Consider the following 12,659-nt stretch of genomic DNA (forward strand, 5'->3'; position numbering starts at 1 on the left):
TGTCGGGTGCATAATGCCTCTAAAACTCCGCTGACGGCTGCGGAGCTCCAAAACCGAGGTTTATCTAAGCGCTGCTTCAGCAAACCACCGAGTGGAAAAAGATGGAGAGGGGGACTGGACGAGCAGGACAGCAAAGGAGAGGAGACCGAAAGTGCATTGCATCATTTTCTTATTACCGTCACGTCTTAACTAGCCTGTCAGACGCATTCGAGTGTAATTAGCGGCATATAAATTGCAACATCAAAATTGAATGAACTGAACTTCACAAAGCTATCATTTACCAGGGTTGGTCATTACACCTGGAAAAAGTATCTTCGATATTGATACCCAACGCCCTCAAAAATTGTATTTCCAATACCGATAGAAGATGCCGGACCAAATTTGATTTCCGGTGCAGATAGATACTCGATACTGCATCGTCAATACTTCGACACACAACTGGAACGGCAAATATTAGTAAAGCTAGTAATACGATTCGCTAAGTTATAAAATTACTCCATGATTTCTGGAATTTTTAGTGCATTTTATATAGCGCGCTGTATTTGAAAGGATATAAACAAATCCAACCGCATGGATGTTTTTATGCTCTAATTTCTTCAAGGTACACTGTCAGCGCAGCCAGTTTCGTCGAAATTTAGCACCGGAAAGAAGCGATGGTGACGTTAAGGCAATCTCTTTCATAAGCAACATAGAAAAGTTTTTTTCTAAAGCTAATGTTCTTCGTGCGAACCGGTCTCTCAGCACTTCATTACAACGAATAAATTTGAAACAGTTTTTCACGCTCTTAGGTTGTTACTGCAGTATTTACCAGTTGCCTCTGCCTTTGCGCTCTGCTAATAATTGCAAGCTCCGTGCGCTTGGGAAAGCCGGACAGTTATTTCCCCAGCACTATGTTTAACAGAGTTTGAAGTTGAAGGCTAAAAAGAAAACAACAAAGAGTGAAAGGCTAAAAGTTATTAGGCAATGCACATGTTGCTAATCTCTGTTATTTAGAAGTTTTATACTGAACACTAGTGAGTAGCAGCATTTTCTCAAAGCGTCGGTTCGAAAAAGCCCGGCGATGCTGCCGTGCTTCAAGCGAAGCCAATGAAAAAAGCCTCCGTACACAGCAGCGCAAAACCACGGTGCCGTGTTGTATGTCATAAAGGTGGCTATTAAAAGGACAGCGTCAGGGGCCCTCTCGGCGGCAAAACCGCCGTAGTTAGTTTTGGTATGTCAAGGAAATGGGGATTCGTCGAAAGGGTCGTGACATCACAGCCATAGGACCTCGCACGGTTGATTAAAACACTCACAGATTAACAACGATGACGTCACTATGGAATTTCTCACTACAGGGTCTACAGGGTCGTAACGCCATTTCACCACAATTATGTAGTGCTTCTGAAGAAAGAAAAGCAGTTGCGTCGAAAAGAAAAACGGTCGAGCCAGGACTCGAATGGCTACCCCTCGACCATTGAACTTTTTTTTTTTTCTCTACTGCCTCCAGAGGCTCTGATGCTTTCATTTTAGCAAGCGATACCTAATACTAATACACAAAACGTATAGAAAGATACTGTCGACGATACATGTAGCTTTGATACTGGTCATGCAGACAATTACGCCTGCAATGCGCACTTCTTGCATTATTTATGAAAGTTAAATGTACTGAAGCTTCTAGTAACTGTCCAGCTCAAAACCTGCGGAGAAGCGACGGAGAGCAGCCCTTAGATGCATTTCGGATTTTAACCGCCTTTCGCCTTCCTTCTTTTTTTTTCAGCAGGGTCACAGAGCAGGAGCCCCACTTACACTGGATGTTGAGCGTCCAACCGTCCTCGAGGCCAGCGCCGGAGAGCATCGGGTTGTCGGCGCGGCAGGAGAGGTACTTGCCGTGGTCGTCAGTGCTCGGCGCGAACGAGACCGTGCTCGTGGTCAGGTTGTCGCCCACCGACACGTTGTCGCGCACGAACGACAGCTTCTTCTTGCCCAGCCACCAGGTGAGCTGGGGTGCCGGCCGGCCGCCTGTCGACTGGCACGACAGCTCGACCTTGCGGTGCGCCGATAGCGGCCGCTTCAGCGTCGTGATCCGCACGTCCAGGGGTCGAACTGCGCACACAGATAAAGCAGAAGTAGATGACGAGGAGACAAGGGTAAAAAGGGCATGGTGTGGCACAGCTGGCATCACATGGTGCGGTCCGGTACGGCACGGTATGGTGTGGTATGGTGCAGTACGGCACTGTACGGTAAGATGTGGTATGGCATGGTATCGTATTGTATTGTACTCTAAGGGATAGTATGGTCTGGTACGGTAAAGCACGACATGGTATGGTGTGGAACAGTATGGAATGTAATGGTATGGTACGCTGCGGTACGGTACGGTATGATATGTTATGTTATGGTACAGTACGGTACGGTATGACATGGCTCAGCATGGTACGGTACAGTACAATATTGTAAGGTATGGTAAGGTATAGTTGGTACGTATGGTACGGTGCTATACAGAACGGTATGCAGCACAAAGGTACAGTAAGGTACGGTAGGGTATTGTCAGCATTCCCATTTAGGCCGATTCACACGACGGTCTGTTCGCCCGCGGCCCGCGAATCACGTGTTCATGCGCCACTAAAAACTGGCCTGCGATCCGATCACGTCAAGCGGTTGCGACGAACCAAAAGAGCAGACGACGCACTGGGTGTACCACTGTTGCCAGATTATTTTAAAGCGATTGGCAGCGCTGGTCAAACTTTTTTCCTGCCGACCCATGACTGCGACTGAATGGTGCAGGTGCGGAACTTTGTACAATTCCTCAATGGCTTGGGCCGTCTTGCTAGTAGTCGATCGCTTCGTCATTGTAGCGTACGCAGTGCAGCTTGTCAAAACAGCGCGCCAGCTCAACCCCACTCAGCGAAATGCAGCAGCCGAAGAACGGTAGTTGCCAGAGCTAGCGCGCGCGTCTTCGCGGGCCGCCGCTAATTCCCGCGAGGGGAGAGGCACTTGAACTTCCTTTGTTGTACAGTCCGCGGGCCGACAGCACGCCTCTCAATTTGGTGACGCATGAACACGTGATTCGCGGGCTGCGGGCGAACGGTCCGTCGTGTGAATCGGCCTTTACTTACACGCCACGTAGACCCAACACGCAGCGACCACGAGGCGCCCCTCATCGGGTTATCGGTCTCTCTTTCCGGCTCACTAGGTGAGCGCCGAGCGGAACAACGCCTGGTGTGTGTGTGTGGGGGGGGGGGGGGGGGGGGGGGGGGGGGGGGGCTGCTTTCGAGCCACGCTGTCCTGTGTTTCGTGTTTCTTCTACTCGTCCTAGTTCCGTTGCGCTTTGTCAGTCTGTGTCGTAGCAGCTGACTGGGGATCGGCTGCACATCCATTCTGAAGCCTATCTAAACCTAGGCCCCGTGGCCCATATTAATATTATAATTGGTTTTGGGGGAAAGGAAATGGCGCAGTATATGTCTCATATATCGTTGGACACCTGAACCGCGCCGTAAGGGAAAGGATAAAGGAGGGAGTGAAAGAAGAAAGGAAGAATAGGTGCCGTAGTGGAGGGCTCCGGAATAATTTCGACCACCTGGGGATCTTTAAAGGGACTATGCAATAAATTAATTGAGATTACGTAAAGCAGACGATATATAGGCATTCGATCACTCGTCACCCCCAGTGCAAGAATTTTTGAGCGAGCATCAATAACAGCGAAGATATAGACGATTAAAAATTACGCTCCTCCTCTCCCCCCTCAACTCATACACGAGGAGCACCAGAAAAAAATAAAGAAAACAGCTCTGGGACTGGGCCCCGCCCATGAATACGTCATCCGCTGACGTTTACTTTCCAACTTCCGGTTGTCGCTCCTAGCCCCCCAGCAGCAGCGTCGGCGGCGTGGCGGAATCTCTCCGGTCTCTTCTCCTTCCTGGATTGCGGCGCGCGTCGGGTTTCTTTGCTTGTCATCTGTGGTAATTAGCAGCAATAAACCCGGACCTCGAGGTGCGACTGCTCGCTTTTACGGCTGCGATGGGCCTCGAGCCCTATGCGAGCGCGCGAAGAGCCGTGCGAGTGGATCCGGAACTCCCGACAGAAGGAGGGCGGGAGAGGAAAATTGAAACCATATGCGCGAAGGCAATGCCCTGTCTCGCGCTTGCCCGAGAGGGTCGCGCGGCGGCACGAGCAGACGATTTTCACGGCTACCGAAAGTTTGTCCGTGACGTCGTCGCTGCCGTGGCTCCAGCGAATGAGAGCATGTGGTGGCCTGGCGACGTCATGGTACAGTGACGTCTTTGTTCCACGATTTTAGTTCCAAAATCGGTCACTACGAGCACACCAATCGGCCCGCGAATTTTGAAAAACACGGTTTTTAAAAGTTCATAATAAATTGCCGGCTCAATTCTGAAGACTCATACTTGGTGTGAATGATTCTTAGCATCATTTCTAAGCATTGAAAGCATTTGCAAGTGACTTTTTATTCGTTGCATAGTCCCTTTAACGTGCACTGATATCGCACAGCACATAGGCGCCTTAGCGTTTTATCTTCATAAAAACGCAGCTGCCGCGGTCGGGTTCGAACCCGGGAACTCCAGATCAGTAGCCGAGCGCCCTAACCACTGAGCCCCCGCGGCGGGTGACCCCGTGGTCCAAGACATTTGACTCCGTGCCACATAAACCACGCGATCACGAGGCCTGCCCGCGCCCGCATCCGCACTCTCAAATCTCCCAAGCCTCGGCATCACGTAAGCGAACAACAACGGTGTAACGTGAGCCGTCGACAGGCGCGCTGCGAGGCTCCAAGCTTCGAGCGAGAGCAATTTCCAAAAGAGACGAAAGAGAGACGCCGACGAAACGAGACGCGTCAACACGGTCCTCCCGGCTCTGCAGATCCTTCGAACCCACTACGTATTAATGAATCAGTGGTGTGGTGTGGTGTGGTGTGGTGTGGTGCGGTGCGGTGCGGTGCGGGGTGGTGCGGTGCGGTGCGGTGCGGTGCGGTGCGGTGCGGTGCTGTGCGGTGTGGTGTGGTGTGGTGTGGTGTGATGTGGTGTGGTGTGGTGTGGTGTGGTGTGGTGTGGTGTGGTGTGGTGTGGTGTGGTGTGTATGGTATGTATGGTATGTATGGTATGTATGGTATGTATGGTATGTATGGTATGGTATGGCATAGCAAGGCATGGCATGGCATGGCATGGCACGATATGGTATGGTATGAGAGCACTACGCGGGCTGTCTGCTGAGGTGTGTAGTGGAGGGCTCTGAGATAATTTCGATCATCTGGTGTTCTTTAACGCACACTTTCGTACGCATTGAAACTTGATCCCGCGGACTTGAGCCCAGCAGCTGCGGCGGCGGACAAGAGTCGAAAGAGTATCGAAGGCAGGTGACGAATTTTATCACCACCGACCTACATATAATCAATCGATCATTATTGACTGATTTTGACGAAAGAGTGAGGGCTGCCTTCCAATGTGGCAACAGTTCAGCTACAAATAAACGTACCATTCAGAATGCGAGGCCCCGCGCCTTCTTTACTTTGGCCAAACTTCAAGGTTAGTTGCAGAAAGCTTAGCCGCATGGCCTTCCTAACAGTCTCTGGTTGGGATTCGCGCACGGCGCTCAGTGCCACAAAAAAGCGAATACTCCTCATCGCATGCAGAGAGACGCAACAAGCGTTGCATGTTCAGGAGCAATTCATGGCGCATCGCAGCAATCGTCCAGAAAGAAGATGTGCCACAGCTACCGGGAAGGAAGGCAAGAGGACGCAGGTGAAAATTAGACGAGAGATTCACTTCTTAAGTTATGGCGGTTAGAGGTAGCACGCGCAGGTTGTCCACTGCACTGGCCTAGGTGTTCGTGAGTGCCAACGCCCAGTACGAACACGAACTTGAGTGCACATACACAAACCGCTATGCTGGACGCAGCTCTCGTTCGGGCGCGCGCAAATCGCCGTCCTCAGCAGGAGGCGCCTCGTAGCTCGTGGTTTGCTATATTTAAACACATGCTTCTATGAAATACAAGGGGGACAAGCCAGACTACCTGGACCTGTTGGCTGAAGGCCTTTGGCCGTTTTTCATCTAGGCAGTAATAAAATTAAAGAAAAGCAAGAACACACACAGGCGGACAAGCGAGCACAGGTCACAAAATGTATACCAGCGACTCAGAAGTAGCTGCTCAAAACTGCAAAAAAGGGACTGACAAGAGACCCCGTAGTATGTAGAGTTCGTGGGAAGGGGCACAAGCGAAGGGAAATACTGTCCCGCATTTAGAGAACAACGCCTTCGGTCTGTCACTAATCTACTAAGGCAATCTGAACTCCAGACGCTTCAATCCCGCCGCAAGTTACACCGTTTAAAACTGCTGCATGGTATTATTAATAATTTAACAAACATTAATTTTGGCTCTTACATGGAATATAATACTTCCCGCCCAAAACGCGGCAAACACAGCTCGACAATAGTAGTTCCACGATGCCGAACTAAAGCTTACCAGTTTTCTTTATTTCCAAAAAGAATATTAGAATGGAACGGGCTTCCGCGTGACGTGGTCAGCTTGACAAACCAAGATTCCTTCTTATCAGCTGTCGTGTCCCTGTTATAGACGCAGTGTGTTTGTTCATGCTCTTACTGTTGCATTTTTGTATTCTTAAAAAGCGCAGAGTGTTTGTTATTGCTTCTGTGCTCGCTTTTTATTTTGTGTGTGCTTGCTTTGTTGCATCGCATTATATCAACGATGTATGTTTATTCCACTCCTGCCTTGGCTACCAAATGGCGGCTGGCAGTATTGAATAAAATAAAATAAAAATAAAATAAAAGAAACTCCGCATTTAGAGCAAGAGAACAGATGGTGAATAATAATTGGTTTTTTGGGGAAAGGAAATGCGCAGTATCTGTCTCATATATCGTTGGACACCTGAACCGCGCCGTAAGGGAAGGGATAAGGGATCGAGTGAAAGAAGAAAGGAAGAATGAGGTGCCGTAGTAGAGGGCTCCGGAATAATTTCGACCACCTGGGGATCTTTACCGTGCACTGACATCGCACAGCACACGGGCGACTTAGCGTTTTGCCTCCATAAAAACGCAGCCGCCGCGGTCGGGTTCGAACCCGGGAACTCCGGATCAGTAGCCGAGCGCTCTAACCACTGAGCCACCGCGGCGGGTTAACAGATGGTGCACGGAAAAGGGAATCAGGACGAAGCACACGTCCTTCGAATCCGCTAGGCGCGCCCCGCTGCCCGCATGACCCTGAATAAGGACCCTTTCTCGCACGTAGCGCCCAAGACAGATAAGCCTGGTACTCGCCCGCCCTCGACCGGCTCTAATAGCACGAAGCCTTCTTCTCCGCACGCGCAGAACTGCTCGGCTGCAGGCCGCCCTCCCCAGCCGGCTTTGTTCGCCGCCTCATTTCCGGTGATGCCGCCACGGCCTGAAAGCCGGGGTACAGCGGGTGACAATGGGCCGTTGTTATCCGTCCACGGCGAAAACAGTATTGTGGGCTTCGCATTCAGTAAACCCGCTGTTATGATATGGGGCCCGCACATTCATGCAACCCCGAATGACCAGTCCTGCGGCGGACAGCGCAGCGGGGCTGCTGTTTGTCATATCTCCGAACAAAGGACGTGCGCGGTATGGCCCGAAAGACAATCCGCACAAGGTAAGCGTCGATTTCGGCATATTGTCTTCGAATGCCATGTTGCATAACAGTGCCCGTCCTGGTTGGACCGTCATTACCACGTTCAGTACCAGTCGATAAATGCGCTTCTACTACAAAGCCTTGTTACGAGATCGAGGTGACCAAATAGCCGGTCTGTGTTGCAATTCATGCAAGTTTTCATGTTCCTTTTTCGTTCTTGGCAGTTAAGTTAAAGGGCGAGTAAGTTTCAACTGTGCAAACTATCACTGCGCAAATAGGCGGACTTTAGTTCAGTCGTCAAGCTACGGGCTCAAACACGACAAGAATTTATTCTCAAGACAGGCCAGCCTACATGTCTGCATACTACAGGATGAAGTGGCAAGGGATCGGTGGATTCGTTCACCTGAGAGAAGAGTAAATCAGCAACATTTCCTTGAAAAGTGCTTGCGCTATCACACACGAGCTTAGTGAACACTTTCCCACTACTGCTTATACAGCGCGATGCAATAGGCCAGCACACCACAAAATTTTGGGGGCAAGTCATCCAGTCATTTTCGCCATCGCACATTCAATTCAGCTTCTGAGCTCCAAAAATCTGCAAACTCTTCGTTTTTTCTCCAGCGCTCCCCAGCACTCTGTCCAACGCGCCGGAAAGCTGACACGGAGTTCTTTGGACCAACTGCATAAAACCGCTTTGTTCCACGCGCGCAGAGCTCAATAGAAAAAAGAAAGTAAACACGGAGTGTTTAGTGGGAGGCCCTATACTTTCACGAAGCTGCCAAGAGTGAAAGTAAATAAAGTAAAATGGCGCATACAAGCGAAATTTGGAGAGCCACACCAACTTGTCGCCTTTATTCCGGGGTTGCTTGTAAAGCACAAAATCTTAAGAGTTTGTCAGAGAAAAGGCGGAGCCCTAGAGCTAATTACGGCACCAACTTTATGTGCAACGGCTAATGCATCACGCCCACAAACACAATGGAAAGCGCGAACAAGAATGAAGTTAGAACAAAGCGAGAAGGAAGAATGGTAAAACAAAGAGGCATAACAACGCTGCACAGCTGCGCTAGGCCTAGACCATCGATCAACGACGACCACCCATCGCGAAGAAGAAATTTAATGAAAATGGATATGGGCCCAGTTTTCCCAGGCATCGGCAGCCTTGAAGACGCGCTAGCTCGAAAGTGATGGGCGAGCGTCTCTTGTGGCCTCCGTTGTAAAATAAGCTTGGCAAGCCACTGCAGAACTCGCCTTTACTAGGAGGAATAATATGGAAGAAGTCGTTATTCATTAAACCTATGAGCCTATGACTGAAGGAGTCGCAGGGCTGAACGCTTTGTACGTTCCCTGCGGTTGTATTCTAGCTGCCATGATCGCGACACGCTATAACTGGTACATTACTGGTTACCAACAGAAACTGCACAGCCCAATGGTTTCACACTGCGAAAGCATGCAATTTAGAGAAATATGAAGAAAATGATAATATTTCACCAGTATTTAGAACTTAGTAGCTGCCTGTGCCCAGACATTAATGACGTTGATGAGCTGGATGGTCATTTTAACGCAAGCCGTCATCGTGCCAAATTAGAAGGGCTTGAATTAGCAAAATATTTTCTGTACTTGGTTAAAATTTTAGGCCTTCATTTCTTCTCTTGGCGCCCCCTGGTGCAGTTGTTATCGACCGGCACAATTTATAGCTACGGCTATGAGCAAGAAACTATTCGTAACGTATTACTTCTTTAAAAGCGTTTTTTTTCTCCAAATGTAAGGTGATAACTAGACATACCATAATATATCGAAAGAGGAGTTGTGGTACTCACACTATTTCGTATTCAGTGAACGGCTCCAGCAGATAATTCAGCAAAAAATGACGGTGTTCCAATTTTGAGTACGCAAAAATAGTGCCTACATTTGCGCTTCCTTTCAGAGAATGTTCACAGAATGGCAGCACTGATTTATCAAATTATGACGACCATTTTACCCTAATACCGCATGAACAGCTGCAGTGTGCAGGCATTTGGCCTGTTGTGAGATCACAGAACTGATCACACATGCGATCCGCTTACCCATGCCCTTGGTCCAAAGCGTGGCTTAGTCCTACTGTTGGTGGCTCACTCCACAATCGCTCGCTTATTTAGTTCCCTTTTCCCCCACTCCCTCAGTGATTTCCAATAGCTCGATGACGCAATACTAGACAATTAAGAGGCGAGCACTTGATTTTCTTCAGGGAACTCACGTACGACAAAGCGCACAAGCCAACGGGCGGAGTGAATCCTACCTGTTCTGAAAAAAATTGAAAAAGTACATAAGTTTTGGCCTCTACACAAAACGTCAAGCGATGAGGTACCTATCAAAAGATGGAGGCCCGATTGCTTTTATAAAGAGTGTTTCAATATACTTTGCGCTTCAAAAACCGATGTCAACCACTTGTAATAACTATAAAAAGTAAGTACAGGCTTAGTATATTTCTTTAACCCAAGATAGGCTTAGGAGCGCTTTGGCCCTCATACGACGAAATCGAACGAGAGCAGCTGTGCGCTAAACAAGTTTCCCAGTACTTCATCGGCTCCACTGCTGACCTTTTTATTAACGCGAGCAGAGAACGCGCCGGAATGGGCTTCAGAACAGCCGGTGTGCCGAAAAAGCGTACCTAAATGCATATGTATACGAACGACCGAATTTCGACGCCATCTGCCGAACCGCAGCGCCGCCAACCTGCATAACCACTTTGCGACGCCCACACAGCGCAATGTTCGTTCCACCATAAAAGCACTTGCGCTAGAGCTAAATAAAGTATCCTATCGTATCCTATCCTATCCTATCCTATCCTATCCTATCCTACCCTATTCCTTTCCTATCCTGGAAAGAACATAGCATTAACAAACTTGCCATGCGTTTTTGCCAGCGCACATTGCTCGCAAATCTCATTGCTCTGCTCTCTTAACTACGAATTAGTGCAAAATGTAGGAGGTTCTAAAGTGGTATGACCGCGAAGTGTGATGCTTTAGACGACAAATTGTAACACACGCACTCATTGACTTATTCTTATGTTAAAGGGCAATTTTCCGTGGACGGGCTGCTAATACTGGCGTCTTCACAATATAACTGAAACGGAAAAAAGGCACCTCGAAATTTCTGAAAACTCCTGGATATATTAAGTTTAGACACATTCACTAAAACCCTCGCACCCGAGGTTGGCTTTCAGGCAGTCTTTAAAGAGTGTGCGAAGAAATACGCAAACTAAGGGCATAGGTTTTCCCCCAAGTAAAGTGAAATAACATCTATTATATACCACCCGCAGTCGTGCATTTGCATCATAACTTTAGTTCGCCAAAATTTTGTCCAGCTGTGCAAACTTTACCGCTGTAGTAATATCATTGTCAAGGCGTCAAAGAAACCCTGAGAGAATATTTACTCTCGTTGTATACGGCGGATTTGTTCAAATCAATATCGAAGTTATCGGGTGAGAAATTGTTATGTCTGCATACAATATTTAAAAATGAGTTTAAGTGCTTGACTGATCTAATCACATCTACTTAACAATAGCTAAAGCTCACCGCCAACTTCACATTTTTGAACAAACTTTTTAAGCATGCTCCGTAATCGCTGATAGGAAACTTACATAAGGCTAGAATTAGGCCTGTTTTAGCAAATGCATGCGTAATCTGGGCTCAGGTCCATAAAACCGCTCAAAGACAAATTCGAAAGAGGCCACAAGCAAGCAACACGGTTTGCAAAAAAAAAAAATTATAATTGTACTGCCAGAGGCTCTGAAGTACGTGACGCGTTGATTTGGAAAACACGTTCTGCGTGCAAAAAGAATACAATAGAAATTCCTTCACAATATCTGCAGGAATAATATTGCCATCCCAAAATATTATTCATTAAGGAGCCACATTAGGCTTCGTCTAAAAGAGGCAATGCTTAAAATATTAGAGCTTACCAGTCCCGGATTATTCTCTTTAAGTATTTTTCCCAACACAAATGATGAATGTAATAAGCTACCTAATGATCTGATGTGACTGCGCCTGATCTTGAAACTATTATTGAAAGTCGTATTCACTAATGGCTTCTTTTTTAAAATGTTAATTCATTTCTTGATGTACCTACAGTACCATATGCTCTGTTCTGTGTGTATGTTTTTTTTGTTATTCTCCTTCAAGCTATTGCTCTCCTCTATTTTGTTTCTTTAAGTTTCTATTTACAGTTTATTTGCTGCTACATTAACTTTTCTAATTATGTGTTTGCGGGGAACTCCTCACTTTGGGATGATCACTGAGTGATCAGAAAACCCATAAAAAATGCCTCTATGCTAGTTGTGCCTAATAAATAAACAAATAATCCAACAATGTCTCACTGGCGATGTAGGTATACCTAATAAATACATAAACAAATAAACTCCTGACCATATCACACTCTCTAGCGTAGACTACCCATGTTTTGTAAGAGAGACCGCAAGCTTTTTTGTAGCATTGGTCGACAATAATTAAAAGAACGAACGGTCGATGTCGCTAATGAACCTATCATGAACAAGTCGAGCCAACAATGCGGCTTGTATTACAAAAAACTTCACCCAAACATCATCATCGTTGTTTTTGCAGTTGCATTACCGAAGGCGGCAGTCATCGCGCTGAGAGGCAAAGAAGTAGAAACAGCCTCTCTGAATGCACGTCTTTATCGAAAAAATTGGATGTGGTTTAGCTCTGGTTAACCCACGTTGAATTGCGAAAGCTTCGTTTCGTCTCATTCTGACGCTCTCCTAAACTCAAAAGCGGTTTCTTCCGCAGTTGGAGTCATTCCGGGACGTGGCACGACTTCTAGCCGCATCTTTGTTACAACGTTTCTCGAGTCGTGCGGAGCGTTCTTCTGGCGTCTCTTGAGCGCGTTGTCTCTTCCTCGCTTCGTTCTGTCGTTCCAGATCAGGTGTCGCCAAAGTCGCGTCAGCATTGAGAGCATGCATGATACTTGTAGATGCACCCAGATCAAGAGATGTTGCACGCATTCGCCTGGCTGCATAATATGCATGCCGTTTAGTTAAACGTTGTTCCCGATCTTCATCCGTTTCTTCC

General features: G+C 47.6%; 1 protein-coding gene across 27 annotated transcripts in view; it reads right to left on the bottom strand.

Moving 5' to 3' along the window:
- LOC144136224 (protein turtle homolog B-like) overlaps nt 1-12,659 on the bottom strand; it is an 873,939-nt gene that overhangs the window by 24,004 nt on the left and 837,276 nt on the right. For all 27 annotated transcript variants that reach the window (XM_077668373.1, XM_077668378.1, XM_077668372.1 and 24 more), the window contains one exon: nt 1,786-2,082. In XM_077668373.1, coding sequence (XP_077524499.1) covers nt 1,786-2,082 — 297 coding nt within the window. The remainder of the gene's footprint in view (nt 1-1,785; nt 2,083-12,659) is intronic.

This window comes from Amblyomma americanum, chromosome 6, assembly GCF_052857255.1.
Source record: "Amblyomma americanum isolate KBUSLIRL-KWMA chromosome 6, ASM5285725v1, whole genome shotgun sequence".
Lineage (NCBI taxonomy): Eukaryota > Metazoa > Arthropoda > Arachnida > Ixodida > Ixodidae > Amblyomma > Amblyomma americanum.